At 39.2% G+C, this 27,871-nt stretch overlaps 1 protein-coding gene across 1 annotated transcript in view; it reads right to left on the bottom strand.

Moving 5' to 3' along the window:
* Snx7 (sorting nexin 7) overlaps positions 1–27,871 on the bottom strand; it is an 82,340-nt gene that overhangs the window by 13,096 nt on the left and 41,373 nt on the right. Inside the window, exon 8 of the mRNA XM_057793692.1 lies at positions 5,528–5,680. Within this exon, the coding sequence (XP_057649675.1) occupies positions 5,528–5,680 (153 nt within the window). The remainder of the gene's footprint in view (positions 1–5,527; positions 5,681–27,871) is intronic.

Below are 27,871 nucleotides of genomic sequence, written 5' to 3' on the forward strand. Positions count from 1 at the left end.
TTCTTCACGTCTGTCCATTACAGTTCATCTGAACAGAAGAAATTTAAATAAACTCCCATTAAACATATTAGCACAAGCAGCAGTGGTGCCTGCCTGTGATTCCATCACTCAGAGGGTTGAGGCAGGAGGATTGCCATAATTCTGAGGACAGCATGGGCTACAGTGAGTTCTATGTCAACCTGGGCTACATAGCAAGACACTGTCTCAAAAACCCAACTATAAAGCTGTATCAAGCAAATGAATATGTATATTATTCTTCGACAACAAACGTTAACTGTATGAGCAAAATTGGAGCTTAAAATTAGATCTACCACAGTGCTTACCACATGGCTTTGATAATAGATCTTTTTTTGTTATTAATTTTGAAGGCAGTATACAAAGTACTGGGTTTCATTATAACATTCTTGTATATATGTGTCATTGTACTTTGTTCTATTCTGTCCCCTCTCCACAAATGCTCACCATATGTCCCCTGCCCTGCTCTGGCTGGTCCCTTAGTTCACTCAGATAATCCCCGACTTTGAACTTAAAGGTGTTTGCCACCACATTGGGCAATAATGGAATTTTAAATAAATCATCTTTTTACATGAGGAAAATGACATTCTAAAATAAGATATAATAATATAGTGATTACAAATGTAGAATAATAATCACTGATTAAGCAAATCATTTCTTTTTATTTATTTTAAAGGTAGTATATAAAACAGTGGGTTTCCTTATAGCATTCCCTTTGTACATCTTCGTTTCCATTGTATGTACTTCTCATTTGCACACATCCCCTACTGCACTGTCTCAGGTTTCCTGCCTGCATTTGGGATGCAGTAACCAGTGCTCTGGGTATTTAAAATTCATACTACCCAAATTTAAACAACTAATATTCATAATTATCTTAAGAGATGATGATGATGATTAAAAAAATATTAAAATATTTCTGTCCCTGTCTTACAAACAGCTTTGACTGCAGGTGTATGATGTCAGGTCCAAAAGAGACACCATTTCTTTCAAAAAGGGCAGGCCCACAGACTTGGTCCAATATTGAGTCTAGACTCAATTCAAGCTGGACTATAGAAGGATTTCTGGCTGTGAGATAAAAGATAGTATTCTTCAGGAAATTGTGAAACACGTTCCCTTGCCTCTAGCTCTCCACTGATATGTATCTGTGGTAGGTATCATTATATTCAAGTCCATGCTGGCATCCAGGCTCTCTCAGGCCCTGTTCAAAAATACCTATTCCTTGACTGTTACCTCACATAAATATGTTAGTATAACTAGCTTAATAGTTATTCAAATTTTAAATATAAAGAATTATCTACTCCCATTATGATTTATAAATATGAAAATTATAACTACATTAAAAATTGATGTGAGAAGTCCTTTTGTATATGTGTTGCTTCTATTGGTTAATGAATAAAAAAGCTGCTTTGGCCTATGGTAGGGCAGAGTAGAGCTAGGCAGGAAACCTAAATTGAATGCTGGGAGAAAGAAGGTAGAATTAGTGGATGCCAAGTAGCCTGCTGCAGGAGGCAGACGTGCAAGTACCTTGCCGGTAAACCATGAACCTCATGGTAAAATACGAAATAGTGGAAATTTGTTACTTTAAAATATAAGAGTTATCCAGAAATACACTTAAGCTAGTGATGAAACAGTATTGCAATTAATATAGTTTCTGAGTGGTTATTTCAAGTCTGGGCAGCCAGGAATGAACAAAAAGCCTCTGCCAAAAGAAAATTACGTAAAACTGAAAAATACTAAAAACCAAATATATTCATTTTAATTATCAATGCCTAAAATAAATAAGTTATGTATTTCCTGTGGGCACTTTCAGAAAGGGGCATGTAAACACTTTAATAAGTATGATAATCTTATGTTAGCAATTATTTTTCTATAATTATATATGAATCTATTTTTCTGTAGGAAGTGGGGTTAAGAACCTTTATTTCTTCTTTACATTATGATAATTATTTAATTTCTATGTGTTTGTTTTCAGTAAGTATGTACTTTTCTTGATTTTATATACCTACTAGTAATACTAAAATAAACTTTGCAAAGAAATAGAGTTTATTTGTTCATTATTACTTAATTATCATCTGTTTAGTTTGACAAAAGTCACCATCAGAAGTTTCTATTGCTGGGAGCTTGGGAGGGATGGTGTAGAGGTGGAGTTAAGGAGAAAGGCAAAGGAGATGGTTCATGTCACACTTAGAGCAAGGCTGATCATAACAGCTCTCAGCTGTGGAAAGCCTAGTATTGATTAAGAGTGTTGTGAGCTGCAGATGTTCTGGAATTCAGGTCCTTTTATTAACTCTGCTCCTCGCCACAACTTTCAGGTACTTCTGGTGAATTCCTTACTCTTTTTATTACTGTCAGGCGCCCTTGGTGTATGAGAGACAAAGAAAGCAAACACATTACGATGACAAAAGCATCTTCAAGAGAACTGGAAAAAAGACCGGGGCTCCTTGTAAACTCCTTAGCAACAACATTGATGTCGCTTGACAACATTCCCACCCCAAAGGTCATTGTTCTCTTTTCTAGTTTGGGTCAAAAGCAGAGTCATTCCAAAGCTACTTTGAAACTAACTGCACTCCCACAAGGCCCAACTACGTATGCAACGCTCATGCCTAGGAGGAGGTAGGTTAGCTAAGTAGATTCAATAATACTAAGATAAAGCTTTCATAAGAATGCAATCTTCTAATCCATTGTTTCTCTCAAGGATCAACACCATCTAAGTTTTCTCCAACTTTATAATAAGCATTGAGAACAACCCAAAACTAGTTTCTTTTTAGCTAGAGGGGAGCAGTGGAAAGCATCCACTCCCTTCGTTCCTCATGTCATTTTGTACTGTTTCAACATCCCTGGCACATTACCACATTAGCAAGATTTCCTTTGGATGCTGTTGTACAGTCATGCCCTGTTTCACATTGTTTCAGTCAAGGACAGAGCCCCCAAATGATGGTATTCCACAGTAATCCATCTCCTAGTGATGTCCCTGTGGTCTCAGTGTATGTAAACACACTTCACAATGTTCTCAGAGCAGTGCAATTGCCAGCGGCCACACTGTGCAGAACAGAGCGCTGAAGCAAGCAGATGCATGCCTATACCATCCAAGCGGGGTGTGGTTTCATGCAGAAGATAATGGAGTAACATATTATGTATCCACTATTTAGCTAGAGTTCGATGTCTTGTCCAAAATTCGTGAATATAGGTGTGACATTTCAGAACGGCAGTCACTCCATATATGTGTAATCTCATTCCCTTTGTCATTCTGATATTTAAATTTGAAGTTATACAAGCTGTGATCACTTCCCTTCATATAAGTCAATCCATAGGCAGACGTGTGAGCACTATTTTATCTTCTGCAATAGGAACAGACCCTTTGGGGATTTTCTACGTGAATGTCGATGAAAATGGAGGTATTTCTGTAAGGATGTGATAAAATGAAATGGGATGGAAAGATCACGAAGACTTCCTGTCTCCATCTATCTGAGACGGCCCGAATTAACAGACGACAACACACTGCTGCTCTTTAGGCCTTCACAGCTTTTCGACTGATTAAGCCTTCTTGATTACTTAAGGACACCAGTTTTGTTATCCTTCATTGGTGGACTGGATGTGACAGATACGTGAGAAGTTGCCACTGCGGGAAAAACAAATGTCCTGAGCAGGGGCTTTGTAAGTTATACTAGCGGAAACCAATCATCCTCCCCAATAAAGTGGCATAGTGAGACCCTGTCTCAAAACAGAAGCAAACATGCAAAAGAAAATGCAACCAAACAAAAAAGCCCAAACTTGGAAAAATCAGCAGACTTTACCTTTAAAAACTTAGCTGCATTTGCCATATTTAATATCTTCATGCATTTATGTTTCACGATAGTAACCAGGTACACTACATATTCTCATTTTTCAAGTCATTTTCTTTTGTTAATAACACGCACAGACACACAGACAGACAGACAGACAGACACACACACACACACACACACTCATGAAGCCAGAAGAAGGCATCAGATCTCTGGGAGGTGGGCTACAGGCAGCTGTGAGTGGCCTGACATGGGCACTGGGGCCGCACTCAGGTTCTAGGCAAGAAAGGACACGCCCCTAACTGCTAAACACCTGTCCTACTCCACAAGGTACCTCAAAGGCATCATCTTAGCAGATTGTCCCTGGGAGCCCATGACGTAAACACGCCCAGGTGGGAACATTGTCATACTAATGCCTTATGTGGATAAAAGGATTTTATTAAGGAGAGATATTTTAGATCATTCAAACCTGAGTTTTCCTGACATTTTTAGATACTTGAATTGCTTAAAGGGTATGTATGCCAGATCAACAATAAGGAAGGAGGTTGGAGGTGACAGGTATCTTCAGATAAAAACTCAATGGCCTCCTTAGAAGGAATGATGACACTGAACTTATAACATACTTGTCTTTAACTCAGCAGTACGTCCACTTCCTCCAACGCGGTTAAATGTTTGAATATTTCTCTCACGTCTATGTTTTTGTTCATGGGTTTTTGGTTCCTGAACTTTGATTTCTTACCTTGTCCTGTGGAGGTATCTCGTTCAACATTCAGATCCCAGCTTCAACCTACTCTCTGTGGATCATCCCATCCTGATATGAGGTTAGGTCTCCCTGCAATGACTTTCTATATTAGAACATGCATTGCAAATTTTGGATCCCTTGTTTCAACTGTTTCCTATACTAGCTCTAACTCCACGAGGACAGGACTGTCGTACATGCTATGCTTGCTCTTCACGGTTGCTGCGTGATGTTTGGTTGTGTTCATTTAATTCTCATTTTATGAAAATGTCCATATTAGTTAGTCTTTCAAAACAGATGACTTTTGAATTTCAAGTATTTGTATAATGATAATTATCGTAGGTACATAGTATAAATTCCTTAACCTAACAATTTCATATATTTGCTACTATCTTCAGAAGTAATATGAGAGACCTGAATTTTAAATATTCTTCCAGGAAAGTATGTTTAGACTATGTTAGATGGGATAGTGATTAGCATGACGAACTTCACTTAAGAAAGTAACTTCTTTGAGGAACATTTAGTTGCAACATTGAAAATGATTGTCCAAAAAGAAAAAAAAAAAACCTAACTACACATTATGCCATTCCCCAAATAGGAGTTACTCTTGTGTGGATACATAGATCAGTTGCGTTTTCCACGCGGCTGCGTTAGTTACGGGAGAGCAGAAACACAGGAGTCAGGGACAGCTGGGATTGATTTGACTTTTTCAAACATCTGCTCTTCTTCCTTTGTAAATTCTTTAGGAGACAGACACAGAAAAGGGGAAAGCAAACAAAGGGTCAGAACATTCCACCTTAGCGAGCAATGCAATTCCTTCCGGAATCATCAATAGGGTGATGGTGGAGTGCGGGGAAAACCCAGCAAGAAGTCACCAAGGACGCACTGGATGGTGGCAGCTGGCTCTTTCCTTGGAGTCTTTGAACAGTGCAGATAGACAGTCAAGAGCACACCGCTTAACAAGGAAGGGCTTTCAAGAACCGCGGCTTACCTGTTCGTAGTAGCGGATGTTCTCCTCGGCTGTGTCAGTGAAGGCCGACTTGAGATCATTCTGCATATTCTGCTTCCACCGCTCCCAGTCGGCTTTCAGCGCATTGTTAGCGCACTCCACTTTATCTTCAAGTTTCCCGATTTCTTCTGTAAGCTGAAGCATGCCACAGAGAAAGGTAAGTCGAGCTGTGTGGTCTCAGCATGTGGAGAATTCACTGAGTCCATGTAGACCATTGTGGGACGAAAGTTAAAAATAACTCGAGTTTGGGGTGAGAAAGGCAACCAGAACCGACCATGCACAGCCGTTAAAATGGAAAAGGCATGACATTCAGTAGCTATTGGATAAAGTCCTATGGTCTGCCACAAGACCATGTCAGCCTGGATAACATCTCAAAGCCGGTGCTTCAATTTCATTATTTATAAAACAAGAAAGACTGAAAAGCACATATCTGGAAAAGAATTATATTAATAACTCTTGTGATTGCAATCATTCATGGTGATATTTACATTTACGTTAAAAGACATGAGACTTCCTTCACTTCAGCTTTTAAGTTCTGGTTCCTCATTTTTAATTATTTATAACCATAAGCTAAATTAACTACATGTACAGGGACTATGTTTTCAAATACGCAGATTTAGGGGATTAATTTACACCATCTTGTTTGGGTAACTGGATGTCTTAGTTTGGGGTTACTGTTTCTGTAATGAAACATGGTGACCAAAAAGGAAGTTGGGGGAGGTAGGGGTTTATTTGGCTTATGCTTCCACACTGTAGTCTGTCACTGAAGGAAGTCAGGACAGGAACTCAAAGAGGACAGGAACCTGGAGGCAGGAGCTGATGCAGAAGCCGTGAGGGGTGCTGCTTACTGGTTTGCTTCCCATGCCTTGCTCATCTTGCTTTCTCACAGAAACCAGGGCCACCAGCTCAGGGATGGTACCACTGATAATGGGTTGGGCCCTCCACCATCAATCACTAATGTCCTACAACTGGATTTTATGGATAAATTTTACCAATTGAGTTCCCTCCTCTCAGATAACTTTAGCATGCGTTAAGCTGACATAAAAATATCCAGCACACTGGATACACAAGCAAGTTCACAGGCTCAAGATATCTGACATACAGTTCATCCTCTATTTGACAGGCTTAGATTTTTCTTCCCCTTCCCTACCAAACTTGGAGCATGATGTCATTGGTTCCAGCTTTAGATTTAGCACATTGAGACATTTTTCATAAATGTATGTGTTTGCTAATAAACTCAGAATAATTTATTAAGTGCCCCGTCTGTGCCAGGCATGCCTCTGGGACTGGAAGATTTAGCAGTGAAGAAATTAGGCAAACATTTTCACTCTTCCTAGAGTTTATTCTCTCCTGGGGAGAGACAAGCTATAAGCAAAATAAATAAAATATGAACCATCAACTAGTATAAAGGCTGAAATGGAAAATAAAGCCTAATGCTAGAGAGAAAATGTGAGGCCACTGAAATTTTTGACAAGGTGACCAAAGGAAACCTAAAGAAAAAAAATGGCATTAGAATTGAGATCTGATGTTTGAGAGTGAAACACGGGGTCATCTTGGTCAAAGCTCTCTTAGTAGAGGGCATGAGTAAAACATGAACCAAGGGATGAACACAAGGCTGGCCAACCCAAACAACATGCTCGAGTAGACTGAACAAAGTGGATGAAGTCCTCTGAGAGGAGGGAAAAGCAGCAGCAGGAAGATCTGATAACACCACAGTCCATGGAAAGGCTCAGGAGTTTACAGAACCATGACACAGTCCGGAGATACGAGCAGAAACCGTCCCTCTCCTGTTAATGATACCATCTTTTCCATGCTTTAAAAGGGACACTATACATAGCCATCATTTGTAGTTGTAGTTGGGGTTTATAAAGGGCCACCATTTAAGAAGCATTTCTTATTTCAAAGAAATTACAATGTGGAAATGTCTTAAAGTCAATAAAAATATTTCTTACTGATAATTAAATAAATTTTCATTTAATTTAAATTTTCCTTGTATGTTTGTAATTTTACACTTTGTGATCCCAAGAAAGATTTTATATATATGCACACCTCTCTCTCTCTCCCTCTCTCTTTCTCCTCTGCTACTTTGGTCTCTGGCAATGTGTCATTCTTCTGTTGATATCTTGGCCTTACCTGGATCACTAGTTTAGTTTCTAATGTTGTCTTTCTCAGTGTGAAGGATCACATATAAACTTCAAAGAACTATGACCAATTCTTGAAGCTTTTGTTGCTGCATTTTGAAGTTGTGGATGAGTTTATTATTTTGGTTGGAAAAAGAAAACTGAGAACATTTCTGCACAGTGAATCATTTTCCGGAGATGTTATTTCAAAGACACCAAAGACGCACATGATACCCGATCCAAAGAATGGTCTGCATGGTATTGTTCTAATCCATGAAAGCGGAAGTTCTATTCTCATAAGTTCTCAGTGAACTTCAATTTTCTCACTTCTTTTTTGAAACTGGCTCTTTATGTAGTCTATAAACTCAATACAAAGCAGAGGGTCACCTTAAACCCGGTCCTCCTGCTGCCTTCATTTTCTTCCTGCATGCCCATACCTGGTTTATACAGTTCTGAGGTTCTAATGCAAGACTTGGTGCATTCAAGGCAAGCACTCCATCAACTGAGCTATAATCTAGCCCCTTATTGCTTGCTGTGTTATGAAGATCGGGTATTTTTGAGTCGGCTATCTGTCTGGGTTCTGACAGAACATTCGACATTCAATAAGAATTAACAAATGTGTGGAAACAGAATGTGTTAGGAACCTGCCAGGCCAAGACAGTGCCTCCAGTGTTCTGGTGTCTCGGGCTCTAACAAATGGCAGACTCTGCTAACTATAACCATTTGGGATTCAATTCATATTCTGGATTGCAAAATAGTGTCTAAAAGGACTGGGTAAATTAGAAAAATTTTTCTAATTTTTCTTCTTTTAAAAAACACTTGCAGCAATTTGACCTCTGTTAGGTGAAACTTGAAAAAGCAAGCAATTACCAGAAATATGTTCTAAGACCAAAAAAAAAAAATTACTAATAGAATAATGGAAGGTAATGAGAAAAGGTTTCTATTTAATAGTAAAGCTAATAGGTAACTTCTAGCTTCTGTTTAATTCAGTTAGAAATTAGCCATACAGTTAAATGAAACTTATTACTACTAGAAGATGAATCAAGATTGTCTTCAAATAGTACATACCTATAGCAGTGCAACAATGAATAATTAATATATTTCTGCCAGCTGCTATCGCTTTAAGTTATATACTCACATTTATTATAACATTTAATCTACATAAAGATATTATAAATTAGGTTTTTTTTCTTTCTATTAGAAATTGGGAACCTAGGAGAAAGGACTAACAAAGACAACAGTGACTTGTGACATAACAGAATTTCAAATTAAAATCTGCCATGCATGGTGTTCTCTCTATGCCAACAGACTATGACCACCCAGGTATTGGTCTAGCCTGCCCATGACCTTCAAGGGTTAGCTCATTCAGCTCTGATTCTCAAGATTACCATCTATGAAGATACAAAAAATGCAAAATAAAGCAAAAGCCAGAACATAATGCATCTATCATTAAGGAAGAAAGTGTTCAAATGAATACAGAGATGCAGCATAGTAGATTAATTCTGTGGGTGGGACAGGCACTATTTTGACCACTCATTCACTGGGCCTCACATGAACATTATGCTACAGTGAGACAAAGAAGGGAGAGATGGTAGAATTTGGAGTGGACAAGAACAAAAGCAAACAATGCAGCGAGGAAAGAAGACCGCAGCCTGGGAGGCAGAAGTGACAACTGAGAAATGGAGACTGCAGCAGTCAACACTGGAGGCTTTATCCAGAACATGGAGGGCTGTTTTGAGTAGATGAGACTGAGCATGGCAGGGGTAACTAAAAAAGACAGTATGGAAGTGAGAAGTTAGGCAAACAATAGATTTGAATCAGGGCTCAGGAAATTAGCAAGAAAAAGAACAAGGAAGATGTGGCTTGTTCTCACTTGCCCTGTGGTATCCACTCAGTGCCCATCTAATCTACATCAGGTACTCAAAAATGGGGAGTAAAGGTGGTCCTCATGAACTCCTGCTGACAGGAGAAACACGGAGCAATGGGTTAAAGAAAATGTGAGGAACATTTCCTGTAAGTGAATGGCAAGTAAAATTAAGACGCATGCTTGTTTTGGAGTTTCAGAACTGGTGATGGCTCTTGACTGCTGGGACCCAGAATAGGAGCAGGAGAGAGAGGCAGATGGGCAGGTGGGTTGGCTGTGAAATAAGAGTCCATGGGGTGTTTGGGTTTTAATGGACGAGTTCCTGAAATAGCTTACCAAACAGATTTCGGTGCTATCAGGGTAAGGTGGAGACTGGAAGGCAGAAGCAGGGGAGTCTAGATACTTATCAGAATTACCCTAATTTGCATGCCCAGAATTGAACAGCAGAAACTCAAACAAAAAGGAGGACAGCTTCCAAATAAAAAGCACCATGGTCCACTGTATTATCTCAGGAGGTTCTTCTGTTTTAGCCCTGACCACTGTCCCCTACAGGTAACTGAGTAAATCTCTTTTTCTACTATAACCGGTCTTGGATGAACTATTTTAGCTTCAGCCTATGCCCTGCAACACTTAACATTCAATCAAGGGAGCAATTCCTCTGGTTTTCTTGTACCTTCCTATCTGAACATAAACTCTGCCATGAGACCACCTAGCTTCCAACCACCACCTTCAGTCCTATGCAGGCTTCTCCTTCGAGCATAGTGTTCCAGCATTCACAGAGGAACTAGAATAGAAAATGTAAAGGAAAACGGACTAATTTCAGTTTGGGGGAAAATAAGAGTAAAAGAAGCAGCTTCTCTCACCATGTCTGTGATCATTTTGCAATTCAAGGGCAAGCATGACACAAAACCTGAAAGCTATGTATACTTCATAAGGAGACAGTCCTTTGCTGGGGAGAGAACTATTGAGCCTCAGTTTGCTTTCCCTGTCTCCAAGCTCGGGATCTGTCATCTTTTTACTTCCACTGTCCCTATGTCATGTGAGAATTTAAGGACTTTTTGGGACTCTGTAGATTAAAGGAATAATCTTAGGAAATGTGTGCTCCTATTATATATCTAAGGATTTTTTTCCTAAGCCTGAAAATTATAATAAACACTTAAATTGTGAATGACCCTATCCATAAAGGCACATATCATCAAAATTTTAAGTGAAATAATATAATTTGAGAATCATTATTCTTAATCATAATATCCCTGCCTTCCTTTTTAAATGACTTCTCTATTATTTCCTTTTATGGAAAGCAAAAGTGCAGCCATTCAATTTATTCAAATGTAAAAAAACTTTCTCTTCACCGCAAGACAAGCTGAGGAAATCATCATTTGGAAAAGTTCTTGAAAATAACATACCTAAATAAAAAGATTTGGATTGCCACTCTATCAGAAGACAATAGAAAACTCAAAAGTTGAATTCTAATCTGACAGCTCCCTCTCCTTAACGAGCACTAATTAAATTGCAGGGGAGGGAGAAGAGGGCTCTTAACAATAAAATTGTATTATTTTCCGATTCACGAGAGAGGTAAGATGCGTCTGAAGAAATTAAAAGTCTGATTATACAATGCTGCTCAGGGGCACACGTGACTGCTAAGTGGTACCTTTCTTGGCATGCTTTAGGATTCACACGTTTCTCGAGAAGTACAAACCTCTCTCCTCGAAAACCCATTGCAGTTTTATTATCCAAATGTAACTTGTTCAGTAGTACACAATGGCTTCTCTAAAATGACAACTTGAGACTGGAAACACCCACAAAGACTGTTGATGAATCACGGTTGAAGCCAGCGCCTCCAACAGCATTAGCATCCTTCAAATAGTAATTATGGCTTCTCAGTACACTGTAGGTGCAGAAAGCCAATTATTTAAATAGCACCATTCTAGGAAATCAGGAGATCCCCCTTACATCTTCTTCACAGGCAAACACAGCAAATATTCACAGGGATAAGGAGAACTCATTCCTGCCTAAGGCTTCCAGTAGTCCACTTTTAAAGACCTTTAACAGGAATTGGCTTCTGCCTAGACCCCAAGTTCTCTAACCTCTGATCTAAACTTCTCTCTAATCAGAAAGTTCCAGAATGAGGGAGATGAACTTGAGGGTGTATCTCATGGTACTGTGTGAAGGAATTTCCATTTCCATTTAACTTGATTAGAATTTTTAGTATCATTACACTCCTTGTTTATGAAAGAGATTGCATACACAAACAGAGACATATAGGTAAATAAGCATATGTTTAAAATGTGCATGCATTGGGTGGTATAGTAAAAGATATTTAGGTGGTAAGAGCATATATGACAGGTCTGAATATGTTGCCCCAAACCTACACATTGAATGCTTAGTCTCCACTATAGAAAATCAGTAGAATATTTAAGGGATGAGGTGGGAGGGGTCTAATTGGAGATGTGGCCAAAAGTGGACTGTGGGATGCTCATCTCTTCCTTGTTCTACTTCCCTGCCACCTGAGGCAAGCAGCATGCTCTTCCGCATGTTACCGCCATGATGTACAGACTCACCAAAGCCTCTAAAATAAAATAACGTCTTTTGACCTCTGACTGAAAGCTCTACAATTGTGACCTTTCCCCTCAAAACAAACCTTTCTTTCTTAGACATTAGTTATTTCAGGTATTTTGTCATAGTAACAGGAAACCAATGCAGCATGTGATCCAAAAAAAAAAAAAAAAAAGAATTTGGTGATTACCATGATATCTCATACTTCCTAAAGTTTCTTTCATCACCTCTATTTGAATCATTATCAGAGCTAATGTTCCATGAGAAATGACTTCTCCTCTTTGATTGAAAACAGCTGTTGAAATTACAGCACACCCTAAAATGGAGCAAGCCCATAGGACACCCCACAGCGGTGGTTCTCAACATTCCTAATGCTGCGATCCTTTAGCGCAATTCCTCATGTTGTGTTGATGCCCAACCACAAAATTATTTTCATTGCTACTTCATAACTCTGATTTGTTACTGTTATGAATCTGATATGCAATATCTGGTATGCAGGATATCTGATACGTGACCCCTTTGAAAGGGTTGTTATTTGACTCCCAAAGGAGTCGCGACCCCGAAGTTGAGAACTGCTACTCTACAGAGAGCAATGCTCTACTCTGAAGTACCCTGTGTGCTAGCAATAGACATGTATGACTGCAACGCAGATGGTGAAAGTGAGGAATCTAAGTTTTGGATTTCATTTTAATTCACTCAAATTTGATGTAAATGTCACCTGTTTCTTGTATACCATGTTTGATAGTAGAGCTCTAGAAGGTCATTGATTCCTTCCCAAGAGTCCTTAGAGAGAATTGCTTTTGTTTGCTTCCTCAGAAGCCTCTTACATTATCAGGTATCACAATAACCTCAGTCTATATGAGGATATAACATGTTGGAAGAGGCATTAATCTAAATCAAACTCTTGTAAAGGTATTATCAGGTATGTACAGGAGTTTATATTCAAACACTTGAATTATGAGGTCATTCACAGAAACAGGTACCTTGCCGTTTACCACTGGAGCAGTAGCTCAGAGATCAAGGCCCTAAAGTAGTTGTATGCAAGGCAGGCAGCCAAGAAAACAGCTTGGTCAGCAAAGTGCTTGCTAGAAGGAAAAAAAAAACCCCAGGCATGGTGGTGCACGTTTGTGATGCATTGCGTTAATACATCCCTGAGGCTCAATGGCCAGGCAGCCTTGCCAAATCAGGAAACCTGGGGGCTCAATGAGAGAACATCTCAAACTAGGGTTATGACTTCTGAAAAATAAAATCTGAAGTTTATCTGATCTCCACACACATACACGTGCACTTGCATACGAAACTACGAGACCATGGATGCAAGCCCAGACTACTATACCCAGCCAAGCTTTCGTTCACTATAAATGGAGAAAACAAAGTTTTCCAGGATAAAAACAAATTTAAACAATACGTAGCCACAAATCCAGCCCTTCAGAAAGTAATTGAAGGAAAATCACAAGCCAAGGAGTCCAACAATACCCACAATAACTCAGACATCTAAAGACCCTTCACCAGCACAACTTGAAGAAGGGAAACACACAAACTCTACTACCAAAGGAAAGAAAGAAAGAAAGAAAGAAAGAAAGGAAAAATGACCGGAGTTAACAACCACTGGTCATTAATATCACTTAATATCAATGGACTCAACTCACCTATAAAGAGGCACAGGCTAAGAGATTGGATACGAAAACAGGATCCAACATTCTGCTGCTTACAAGAAACACACCTCAACCACAAAGACAGACATCTACTCAGAGTAAAGGGCTGGGAAAAGGTTTATCAAGCAAACGGACCTAAGAAACAAGCAGGTGTGGCCATACTAATTTCTAAGAAAGTTGACTTCAAACTAAAATCAATCAAAAGAGATGGACATTTTTTACTCATAACAGGAACAATTCACCAGGATGAAATCTCAATCCTGAATATATATGCCCCTAATATAAAAGCACCCACTTATGTAAAAGAAACGTTACTAAAACTCAAGGCAGTCATCAAACCACACACACTAATAGTAGGAGATTTCAACACTCCTCTCTCACCAATGGACAGGTCAATCAAACAGAAACCTAACAGAGAAATAAGAGGATTAAGGGAGGTAATGAATCAAATGGACTTAACAGACATCTATAGAACATTCCACCCAAATAGGAAAGAATATACCTTCTTCTCTGCAGCTCATGGAACCTTCTCGAAAATAGACCACATACTTGGTAACAAAGCAAACTTACACAGTTACAAAAAAATATCGGTAACCACCTGTGTCTTATCAGATCACCATGGATTAAAGTTAGATTTCAACAACAATGCTATCCCCAGAAAGCCTATGAACTCATGGAAACTGGACAGTCAACTACTGAACCTCACCTGGATCAAGGAAGAAATAAAGAAAGAAATTAAAGTCTTTCTTGAATTCAATGAAAACGAAGACTCAACATACTCAAACCTATGGGACACTATGAAAGCAGTGCTAAGAGGAAAATTCATAGCATTAAGTGCCCACTTAAAGAAAACGGAGAAAGCACACATTGGAGACTTAATAGCCCACCTGAAAGCTTTAGAAAAAAAAGAAGCAGACTCACCTAGGAGAAGTAGAAGACTGGAAATAATCAAATTGAGGGCTGAAATCAACAAAATAGAAACACAGAAAACTATCCAAAGAATCAATGAAACAAAAAGCTGGTTCATGGAGAAAATCAATAAGATTGATAAACCCCTATCCAAACTAATCAAACGGCGGAGAGAGAATACGCAAATTAACAAAATCAGAAACGAAAAGGGAGACATAACCACAGACTCAGAGGAAATTCAGAGAATCATTAGATCTTACTACAAAAATCTGTATGCCACAAAATTGGAAAATGTTATAGAAATGGACACTTTTTTAGATAAGTACCATATACCAAAGTTAAACCAGGACCAGGTGAACAATCTAAATAGCCCTGTTAGTCGCGAAGAATTAGAAGTTGTTATAAAAAACCTCCCCACCAAAAAAAGCCCAGGTCCAGATGGCTTCAATGCAGAATTCTACCAGAACTTCCAAGAAGACCTAATACCTATACTCCTTAATGTATTTCACAATATTGAAACAGAGAAGTCATTGCCAAATTCCTTTTATGAAGCTGAAGTTACTCTGATACCAAAACCACACAAAGACACAACCAAGAAAGAGAACTACAGGCCAATCTCACTCATGAACATCGACGCAAAAATACTCAATAAAATACTGGCAAACCGAATCCAAGAACACATCAGAAAAATTATCCATTATGATCAAGTAGGCTTCATCCCAGAGATGCAGGGCTGGTTCAACATACGAAAATCTATCAATGTAATCCATCATATAAATAAACTGAAAGAAAAAAACCATATGATCATATCATTAGATGCTGAAAAAGCATTTGACAAAATTCAACATCCCTTTATGATAAAGGTCTTAGAGAGATTAGGAATACAAGGGTCGTTCCTAAGTATAATAAAAGCTATTTATAGCAAGCCGTCAGCTAACATCAAATTAAATGGAGAGAAACTCAAAGCTATTCCACTAAAATCAGGAACACGACAAGGTTGTCCACTCTCTCCATACCTCTTTAATATAGTGCTTGAAATTCTAGCAATAGCAATAAGACAACATAAGGGGATCAAAGGGATTCAAATCGGAAAGGAAGAAGTTAAACTTTCATTATTTGCAGACGATATGATAGTGTACATAAGCGACCCCAAAAACTCCAGCAAAGAACTCCTTCAGCTGATAAACACCTTTAGTAGCGTTGCAGGATACAAGATCAATTCCAAAAAATCAGTTGCCCTCCTATACACAAAGGATAAGGAAGCAGAGATGGAAATCAGAGAAGCATCACCCTTCACGATAGCCACAAATAGCATAAAATATCTTGGGGTAACCCTAACCAAGGAAGTAAAGGATCTATTTGACAAGAACTTTAAGTCAATGAAGAAAGAAATTGAGGAGGATACCAGAAAATGGAAGGATCTCCCTTGCTCTTGGATAGGGAGGATCAACATAGTAAAAATGGCAATTCTACCAAGGGCAATTTATAGATTCAATGCAATCCCCATTAAAATCCCATCAAAATTCTTCACAGATCTTGAGAGGACAATAATCAACTTTATATGGAGAAACAAAAAACCCAGGATAGCCAAAACAATCTTATATAATAAAGGATCGTCTGGAGGCATTACCATCCCTGACCTCAAACTCTATTACAGAGCCTCAGTATTGAAAACAGTTTGGTATTGGCATAAAAACAGAGAAGTCGACCAATGGAACCGAGTAGAAGACCCTGATTTTAACCCACAAACTTATGAACACCTAATTTTTGATAAAGGAGCTAAAAGTATTCAATGGAAAAAAGAGAGCATCTTCAACAAATGGTGCTGGCAGAACTGGTTGTCAACCTGTAGAAGAATGAAAATAGATCCATATCTATCACCATGCACAAAACTCAAGTCCAAATGGATTAAAGACCTCAATATTAGTCTGAACACACTGAACCTGATAGAAGAAAAAGTTGGAAGTACTCTACAACATATGGGTACAGGAGATCACTTCCTACGTTTATCCCCAGCAGCACAGACATTAAGGGCAACATTGAATAAATGGGACCTCCTGAAACTGAGTAGCTTCTGTAAAGCAAAGGACACTGTCACTAAGACAAAAAGGCAACCCACTGACTGGGAGAAGATCTTCACCAACCCTGCAACAGACAAAGGTCTGATCACCAAAATATATAAAGAACTCAAGAAACTAAACTTTAAAGTGCTAATGAACCCAATAAAAAAATGGGGCACTGATCTGAACAGAGAATTCTCAACAGAAGAAATTCAAATGGCCAAAAGACACCTAAGGTCATGCTCAACCTCCTTAGCGATAAGGGAAATGCAAATTAAAACAACTTTGAGATACCATCTTACACCTGTCAGAATGGCTAAAATCAAGAACACCAATGATAGCCTTTGCTGGAGAGGTTGTGGAGAAAGAGGCACACTCATTCATTGCTGGTGGGAATGCAAACTTGTGCAACCACTTTGGAAATCAGTGTGGCGATTTCTCAGGAAATTTGGGATCAACCTACCCCAAGATCCAGTAATACCACTATTGGGAATATACCCAAGAGATGCCACATCAAATGACAAAAGTATCTGTTCAACTATGTTCATAGCAGCATTGTTTGTAATAGCCAAAACCTGGAAACAACCTAGATGCCCTTCAATGGAGGAATGGATGAAGAAAGTGTGGAATATATACATATTAGAGTACTACTCAGCAGTAAAAAACAATGACTTCTCGAATTTTGCGTGCAAATGGATGGAAATAGAAAACACTATCCTGAGTGAGGTATCCCAGACTCAAAAAGAGGAACATGGGATGTACTCACTCATAATCGGTTTCTAGCCATAAAATAAAAGACATTAAGCATATAATGTGTGATCCTATAGAAGCTAAATAAGAAAGTGAACCCAAAGAAAATCATATAGTCATCCGCACGGAGAGGGGGAAGTAGACAAGATTCCAGGGCAAAAACTGGGAACTTGCGGGTGAGGTGGCATGGGGCAAAGGGGAAATGGGATGAGAAATATGAGAAGGGGAGGATGGGAGGAGCTCGGAGGATTGGGATGGTTGGGATATAGGAAGGATGGATACGGGAGCAGCGAAGTATATATCCTATCTAAGGGAGCCATTTTAGGGTTGGCAAGAGACTTGACTCTTGAGGGGTTCGCAGGTGTCCAGGAATATGTCCCCAGCTGGTACCTTGGGCAACTAAGGAGAGGGAACCTGAAATGACCCTATCCTATACTGATGAATATCTTGCATATCACCTTAGAACCTTCATCTGGCGATGGATCGAGGTAGAGTCTCAATTTGGAGCAACGGTCTGAGCTCTTAAGGTCCAAATGAGGAGCAGAAGGAGGGAGAACATGAGCAAAAAATCAAGACCACGAGGGATGCACCCACCCACTGTGACAGTGGAACGGATTTATTGGGAGCCCACCAAGGCCAGCTGGTCTGGGACTGAATAAGCATGGGTTGATTCCGGACTCTCTGAGCATGGCGGACAATGAAGACTGATGAGAAGCCAAGGACAATGGCACTAGGTTTCGATCCTAATACATGAACTGGCTTTGTGGGAGCTTAGCCTGTTTGGACGCTCACCTTTCTGGACGTAGATAGAAGGACCTTTGTCTTCCCGCAGGGCAGGGAATTTGGACTGCTCTTCAGTATCGAGAGGGAGGGGGAATGGAGTGGGGGGAGGAGAAGAGGAGTGGGGATAGGGGGAGGGAAGTGGGGGGAGGGCAATATTTAGGAGGAGGGGAGGGAAATGGGAAATGGGGAGCAGGTGGAAATTTTAATTAAAAAAGAATAAAAATAAATAAATAAGTAAAAAAAAAAAAAAAAAAAAAAAAAAAAAAAAAAAAAAAAAAAGAAAATAGGATAGGACCTAATGGGTAAAACCATAATCACAACAGAAAGAAACAGGAAAACAAAAATGCATTCTTCATAAGGACAAGACAAACTAATCTAGTCTGGATGCTATTATTTTTTCTTTTTGGATGGCAGTATACCTACAGTTTGGTGCCACTGACAAGGCTGGGGTCCAGACATTTGTTGGATTCTAAAGCTATAAATGGCTTTCCTTTGGAGAATAGTTTTTTATTAATAATAGATAAACGTTCTAGCCATTCCCTTGTGTCAGGTATTATCAAGCATGAGTTAATGTAGTTAGCCCAATGAAGTAGGTACTATTGTTATCTCCTGTCCACAAATTAAGAAACAGATATTAGTGGTGTCCAAGATCTCACAGCCACTTCCAGACAGTTATTTATTTATTTATTTAAAAACAATCTTTATTTTACGTACCAATTCCAGTTCTCCCTCCCAACATTCCACTCCCCCACTTCCCCTCACCCCACCCTCTTCTCAGAGAGGGTGAGGCTTCCCATAGACAATCAACAAAGACTATAACATCACTTGAGGCAGGATCAAGGTCCCCACCCCACCCCATATCTAGGCTGAGCAAGGTATCCCTCCATAGGGAATGGGCTCCAAAAAGCCAGTTCATGCTCTAGAGATAAATACTGGTTCCATTGCCAGTGGCCTCACAAACTGCCCAAGCCACACAACTGTCACATTCTGAAGGCCTAGTTGGGTCCAATGCAGATTCCCCAGATGTTAGTCCAAAGTCAGTGAGCTCAACTAACTTGGGTCAGCTGTTTCTATGTCTTTCCCTATCATGATCTTGACCTCTTTGCTCATATTATTGCTCCTCCTCTTTAAAACTGGACTCCAGGAGCTTTGTCCAGGGCTTAGTTGTGGATCTCTACATCTGCATACATCAGTTACTGGTTAATTGATGACAATTAAGGTAGTTATCAATCTGATTACAGGGGAAGAGCAGCTAAGGCACCCTTTTTACTATTGCTTAAGGTCTTACCTGGGGTCACTCTTGTGGATTCTTGGGAATTTCCCTAGTGCCAGGTTTCTAACGAAATCCACAATGGCTCCCTCTATCAAAATATCTCCTTCCTAGTTCTCCCTCTCTGACCTTTACACAACTCGACTTTCCCAGTCCTTCATGTTCTCTCGCTCCCTCCCCTTCCTCCCCTCTTCACTACCCTCCCACCCTCCAGCCTTCCCCAATGCCCCCAATCTACTCAGGAGATCTTGTCTATTTCCCCTTCCCAGGGGGATCCATGCATGTATCTCTTAGGGTCCTCCTTATTTCCTGGCTTCTCTGGGGTTGTGGACTCTGGGTTGGTTATCCTTTGCTTGATGTCTAATATCCACTTGGGAGTGAGTACATACAATGTTTGCCTTTCTGTGTCTGGGTTACCTCACTTAGCATGGTTTTTTCTAATTCTGTCCATTTGTCCAGGCATTTACTTTACAGAATTACTGGCACATTCACAGAAAGTAAAATAGAAGGTTCTTCACAGAGGCATTGTTTAAAAGAGGAGAAATAACAAACATTTAGCAGTAAAGTAAGGTTAAATAAATTCTGGTATATGCACACAATAAAGTATAATGCAGTTATAAAAGGTCAACTGATGTATCCGTAAGACATATAGTATAAAGAAGGCAAAACCCCCCATACTGGGTTGCCTTGTTCAGCCCCAGAATGAGGGCTTTTCCCTTGTCTTACTGTATGTCATTTTGCCTTGTTTGGCTGTCCTTTCTTGGAGGTTTGCTCTTTTCAAAAGAGGGAAAGGAGGGAGAGTGGATTTGAAGGAGAGGGGAGGTGGGGAGGGGAGCTAGGAGGAGTAGAGAGAGGAGAAACTGTGGTTGGAATGTGTTGTATGAGAGAAAATTCTATTTTTAATACAAAAAATGAAGGTAAAGCTTTTTATATTGTTATGTACATAGTAAAGTAATATCAAAAGATGTATTTTTGCATATCAAAAAGGAAACATCTACAGAAGAAACTAACTAGACTGTGTGCTTATAACATATTCAGTGAGAAGATGGGATGTGTGGAGGGGAAGAAAGGTTGTCACTAAATACATTTTAACATTAATTAATTTTGAGACACACAAATATATGTTTAAAGCATGCCAATTACTTGAATTAGAAATTAGGAACATATCTTAAGAGAAAAATAAGATGTTGTTCATTCTAAAGTTATGTAAATGAGTAGCAGTGTTCAGAGCTAATGTTTGCATTTTAAGAGTAATTTTTTCAGGAAAATGAAGACCTAATTATTGATTAATAATGGTTGATTGTATGTCTGTAACAAGCTGAGAAAGTTTCATTTTAAAGATGTACGCCACAAATATTTCTGAATAACAAAGAGGGAAAGCCGTGCTCTACAGAGAAGCCTGATGAACACCTTCACAAAAGACTAAGGAGGGCATCAGCACTGCTAAGACACAGAAAGACCACATACTGCCTAATGGAAATAGATGAGAGAGTTACAGAATCACTTGAGTGAAATCTCAGGTACTAATAAATATAATATAATCTTGAAGAAATATTCAATGCTAATTCTGGAGCTTTCTGCAAAACAGCTGCTCCACGGCCTTTGAAGGCATGATAATCATGAAGAGGAAGAGAAGAAGAAGGAATTATTCCAGAAGGAGGAAGCCTCGAGGTGCTATTGAGAGCAGTGTTAAACTATAGGAAACTTTGCATGGCGTCTGAACATTAGATGCTGGGAATGGATCAGGTGGAAGCTACTGATCATGGCAGGTATCACAAGGCTATGGAGGAGAATGGCCATGTTCATAAAGACAGAACTGTTCTGATGTCATGGCTATAAGGTTTGCAGCTTACTCCTCAAAGGTCCAAGCAGAAAAATCAAAGAGCTTGAGCAATATTTAGAAATGTTTTGACGTCTGTCATTTTGAGATACAAAACTGAAATAAAGGCGGTTATCTTTCTGTCCTAACCCATGCAAAAGTTCTCCACTGGACCCTGGGCAAGCTCCAAGGTGGGCAGAACACACTGTATCCCTTCATTCTTCCTTTTGCAGTCACAAGTTCTCTATTTACCCTCTAGCTTCAAATGATTTAGCCTAAAACCTGTTGAGCCTACTCCCTTCTCATAGTCATGGATCTGTCTTTTTTATATTGAATGCTATGCTCCAGAATTTGAGCCAAAGGTCTCCTGCCATTAACTCATTTCTTCTTAATGCTGCCTACCTAGACACCCCATACACATACCCTTTACTCATCACTATATAGAGAGTTCCCTATTATATCATACTGTTTTATTTTCTTCATAGCACAAACAGAGCACAACTGTCTATCTAAAATCATCACAGACATTTAGTACCTTGTTCTACGTGTTTTCAAGCTCTTTCTGGTAGATTTTAAGTTCCTTAGGGACAGAGACATTCTCAATCTTATTTGCTGTGGATTATCTTCCTCTCGATGCCTGAGCATTAAAAAGAACTAATAACTACTGATGTGCCCTATTTATTTTAAAATATATTTATCAGTAACTATATCTATTAATTGACTTTCTAGACCTTGTTTTCCTATATAAGAATGGGATTTGAGGCTAGAGAGATGGCTCAGCAGTGAACAGCACTTGCTACTCTTCAGAGGACTGAAGTTTGGTTCCCAGCACCAATATCAGGAAGGTCAAAACCACCTGTCCCTCCAGTTCCAGGAGATCCAACTAACTCCCTCTTCTGCTCTCTGAAGGCATGTACATCCATGGGCACAGAGCAGCACATGGACTCCCATATACACATAATCTTAAAAAATAGAATAAAGTTTTTAACGATTTGATGTGTGCATTCAATTACTATCTACCTCATAGAATTATCCACTGCAAACAATTAACACCATGTTGGCATAAAATATGCAACCAAAAAAATAATGAACATGGTGACAGAAGGAAGGTACCAGTTTGGGCCTAGAATATATTCTGTAATTTTTGAATAAAAACTTGTTTTACTTTTGTTGCATGTATACTGGGATACATGCATGTGTACCACATGAATGCCTGGTTCCCAAGGAGGCCAGATGACAATGTCAGATCCCCGATAACTGGGTTTCCAGACTGTTGTGAGATGCCAAGTGGATGCGGGGAATTGAACCAGTGTCTTTGCAAGAGTAACAGCAGTCTTGACTGGTGAGCAATCTCTTCGGCCCTCTGGTAAGTATTTTAAAACTTGAATGGTGATGTGCTCACAAATTTATCCCCAATTTCTCCCCATTTGACTTTCCAGTTAACAAAAGATTCAGTAGAAATAAAGGCCTACTACCAGAAGCCTGAAGATTCATAATAAATCAAAATGTACTTACTAGAAAGATAACTATCTAAGAAACAAACGAAAGCTACCTGCAATTTTTCTTCCTTTGAGGTAAGAGCTCACCACAGGAAACCCCATCTGACCTTGAACTTTTGCTCACTGTCCCAGCCTCACCAGAGCTGCCTACAGGCATAGACTATCATGTCAACTTGGCTTCCTTTTTAAGAAAAATTCAATACTAATAAATAATAAAGTTGTTCATATTTTATGAGATATGTTTGAGGATATTATTATCTAATATTTCACACATTTGTACTGTAACTTAGCAAAGTTTATTACTCAAAGTTCCATATTTATTTATTTATTTATTTATTTATTTATTTTATTTATTTTTTTTTTTTGGTTTTTCGAGACAGGGTTTCTCTGTGGTTTTGGAGCCTGTCCTGGAACTAGCTCTTGTAGACCAGGCTGGTCTCGAACTCACAGAGATCCGCCTGCCTCTGCCTCCCGAGTGCTGGGATTAAAGGCGTGCGCCACCACCGCCCGGCTAAAGTTCCATATTTAAAAGTAAGTTTTTTTTAAGTAAACTTTTTTTTTAAAAGGAAACATTATTTCTGGGTGTTCACAGATAAAGAATGGCTAATGTCTAATTAAGGTTACAAGTTAAGGACAAGCGAATCAAAGCCCTCTGCAGGCTCCTGGCTCCCTGTGTGTTATTGCTCTAAGCATAATCAAATATTTATTGAGTGTCCAAGCAGAGCTGCAAGTGAAAGAGATATGTAAGACAGACCCTCAGGGCACATTTTTTATTAACAAAATGTTTAAATTAAAAAGAAATTGAATCTCTGTTGAGTGTCTGCATAGGACAGATGTTTAAACTATTATACTCGTGGCAGGAGGATTCCACAAAGAAAATCACAAATCCAAATACCAGACATAGAAGGTTGTTTTAAATACTGGAAAAAAATATGAAGCTAGAATTTTAAACTACTCTTTTTACTTATCCATCTGTTACTTTTCCGATTACAGTGAAGACAGGGACGGAAAGGGTTCTGGAGAAAGGCAGAGTTTGAGATCCTCCATGGGAAAAGGAGGAATAACAGAGATCTGCAATCTACGCTGGCCTTCACCCTCCTCCTGCCCTCTCCCACCACAAACACAGAGATACAGAGGCTACTGTCAACACTACCAGGATCCTCCACCCTCACCCCAGAGTAATAAATGGTTACTTCCATACATAATTTCTCACTGGCAATATTTTAGAAATACTATTTTTTTTAAACCTCTAGGATCTGTTAATGAGGTTTTTTTTTAGGCCAAAATGGCAGGAGCCATTTAGGGTTTAAGTTTTTATTAGCAAAAGAAATGCCAATGGCTGTATATTCCAAAAGAAATGCCTTCAAAAATAAAAACCTGGTCATGAATATGCTGTATAAAAGTGGCTGGTCTTGTAGATAATTTGGAGTTTTACCTCTAGTTCCTTTGTTTTTTTCACATGCTCCATGTTGGGATTTAGCAAGATTCTTGAAATTGTACTCTACTGGTTTTGAAATAGCAAGAGGAGAACGACAGAAATCCAGGAGCTGGAGAGACAGCTCAGTCATTAGGAGCACTTGCTGCTCTTGCAGTAGACCCAAGTTCAGTTCCCAGCATCCACATGCGGTGGCTCACAGCCATGAGCAACTCCAGCTCCAGGGATCTAATGCTGACTTCTGGCCTCTGAAGCACCTACCCACACATACACAAACGAAAATTTTCTCAAAAGGGCAATAGCGCAAAAGAAATTAAGTATGGAAATTAAGACTAGCTAAATTAACCGACGGTGTGGCCATCTCATCCACAAAGGAAACATGTACCAGACAGCAGTAGATCAGAATGGACTGATCAACATCATGGCAACAGATATAAAAAAGGAGTTGAGAAGAAAGTTGAGATCACGTGGTAAAGTCAAGATGAGAGAAAACTGAAAACACTACTCAAAAGACCGGACACAATCGCTGCTGCCTTGAGGAAATGAAACTCTCTCATGGGTCTTCAGAAAGGAAAATGGTAAAATGCTCAGAGCTGCCATTGCTAAGCTGAAGTAGAATCATGCTGCACCTTCACGTGGTCTTTATTGTGCATCGATGACATAGGACCAAGAGTAACTTAGCTAAAATGAAATCTACCAGCGCGACTTACGAACCGTCTGTATAAGCCAAAATGCATTAAAATATTAATCACAGGACCAACCCACTGGCTGGAGTGCCTCGCAGGGAAATGAAAAGATACACTTTATATTTTGAATTCTGCCTCCTTTTCTTAAAAACAAATCTATTACAACATTGATGCTGGACACGTTTTGTACCACTGAGCTAGCCCTCGGGCCCCGTCCTCGATTGTTTTCTTTTTTGGAACACTATGAAAGTCTAACAAGCAAACATGCAGCTACCACTCTCTACATTTTGATCCAGAAGAATGTTAAGCACGATGTACTCACCAAAAGAGTTCTTCTAAGATGTTTTAAAATTTACAAGCCAAGGTTTGAATAAGTGACTTGAGAATACTATAGGAAGGTACTCCTCACTCCCAGCCCCAAGCTCCAAAGTCAGTCCATGACCTCTGCCAGGAAACAGTGTGTTCTCAACAGCATATGCAATCCTGAGACTAGAAATAAGACCCTATCTTAAAATTCTTTTCCAGGATGCTGTATTAGAGGTGCTAAGGGCACTAAAACAAATGACTAAGAAGAAAACAGCCATGTTGAACAATTCCAGACTTAACAGCCTCCAGTCTGTGGACAACTTTCACTATCTCTCGTCAGATATTCGCTAGGGTTTCCTCTAAAACCATTTTTCATAAGTTTCTATAAATACGATATATAAATTACTACAAGTCAAGCCAATGAATCCTTGAAGGGACTCTAGCAAAAGAATATTGAAACAAAAGAAATTCATGGCATCCTCGGGTACATTCTGGCTCTTGGTCACACAACACACTCACCCATCCCACAGCCCCTCTCAGCTATGTATATGTGAATCCAGATGTTGCTACATATTTGCCTGGGAGCAGTTACACTTGGCAGTTCTCATTCTGATCCAGAATCCACACTACCCTGTTCTTGCTTTGTCATGAGATCTAGCTTTTCATGTCTCCGAGCCACGAAATGTATGGTAGCTGGAATAAATCATTTCTGGAAGTAACAGTCCCACTCCATAGTTGATCACATGGTGTCTTCTTATAATACTGATCACAAATCCTGAAAAAGATTTTGTGGGATTCCATTTAGGAGAAATTGATAAAAGTAAATATACAAGGAGAAAAATTTCCCTCCCAGTGGACAGGTGCTTTGTGGTCATGGGAACAAATGGACATGTTCCATGCAGAGCTGCTGAGACACATACCAATATGAAAACAGACAAAAAGAGGAAATCTGGATGAAAATATGACTCTTTGTTTAAAGGATTTGCCACCCAAGTGTGAGGACCAGAATTCAGAATCCATGATCTCCATGAATGCTAGGGGATAGAACAGGGTGGCAGCCTACCAGTAATGACAGCAGCAGGGAGACAAAGATGGGTGATCCCCAAATCAAGCTGGTTAGCTAGACCAGCAAGTTACAGGTTCAGTAAGAGACCCTCTCTTAAGATAGGAGGTAAAGATTAATCAAAAAAAAAAAAAAAAAAAAAGACATCCACGATCAAGCTCCTCTCGTCACATGCATGTACCTACACATATGGGAACATACTTGCATACATTCAAAATACACATACTATACAGAGACACACACATACACACAAAGAGAGAGGAAAACATGTGTGCACATCATATTAGGAATAAGGTATAGAGAATGAAGTAACAACTGAATGGTCAGGGAACAGAGGCGAGCCAGCAAATATCCAAAAAGGTGCAGCTTTCCTTTCTCCTGTCATGGTGACAGCTTACTACATTAATATTCTTATCTCCTTGGCTTCCTAGAATCAGAGAGCAGGCAATCGTTCTCTGTGCAGATTTAGCACACCACTAAGAACATTTGGAAATTAATAACCACCATTTGAGGATGAGAGTAAAACATTGTTTCAAAAATAGCAAGTCATACAGAGCAAGTAGCAGCCTGAATTAATTTGGTATCTGCTTGGAGCTACTGAAAATGGCTATATGCAAATTCATATTATAATGATCTTATGAAAATGTATTTTTTTTTTGCTCACACAAATATAGTACTAAACAGCTATGGCATTATATCTAGATCCAAATTTCAGTCTATGCACATATTGCTAAATGTCAAATGTATTCATATTCATTTATATCCGAATGCTGCATTGAGTGAAAAACTATAAATCATTCATTCCAAAATAAAAATAAAAATAAAAGGATATGCAGCCATATTTAGCACCACAGATGAACTTTATTTATTTTACAGTTAGGTGGGGAAGTGAATAAGCATTTTCAAACAGAAGCTCTGACTGAAAACTTAACCAAACTGCAAAGTACACTAGCTCCCACACATCTTCGTTTCTCTTCAGGATATCAGTCGTTCTCACCCTCTCCTTCCTTTACCATCAATGTGCAGTCTCTGTTTCATTGAAGACCTAGCAAAGACCTCTAGTAGAGCACACAGCGCATCCCAGACCATCACTCAATGTTCTACCTATATTCACATTCATTATTCTCTATCCAACTGCTTGAATAGCTGTCTTCTAATTGGAAAGCTGGTTAATTGCTGAATGGCCCTAATTAGATTGGTTTCTTTCACTCACCCACTGAATTACCTACCGGAAGTCAAGCTATATAAATTTCCTCTCTCCCTTCTCACTAGCTGTTTATTCTTTGATTTTCCCACTATCATTGACCTCTTAATGCTGGAATAAGTCAAAGCCAAGGCCAGGATTTCTTTCTTCACGACTCTCTCCCCCTATTGTCATCTCAGCTAATCCTAGAGTTTCTAATGTCGCCATTTTACTATCAATCTTTAAATACTATCTCAATACTACCTCTAACTGAGGCCCTCCCAAACCCCCAAGGGACTTCTGTGTATCTATATAATTCACTACTATATGTATCCACTTTGATACCAGTAGACACATCAATTTTACAT

Source organism: Chionomys nivalis, chromosome 18 (genome assembly GCF_950005125.1).
Source record: "Chionomys nivalis chromosome 18, mChiNiv1.1, whole genome shotgun sequence".
Lineage (NCBI taxonomy): Eukaryota > Metazoa > Chordata > Mammalia > Rodentia > Cricetidae > Chionomys > Chionomys nivalis.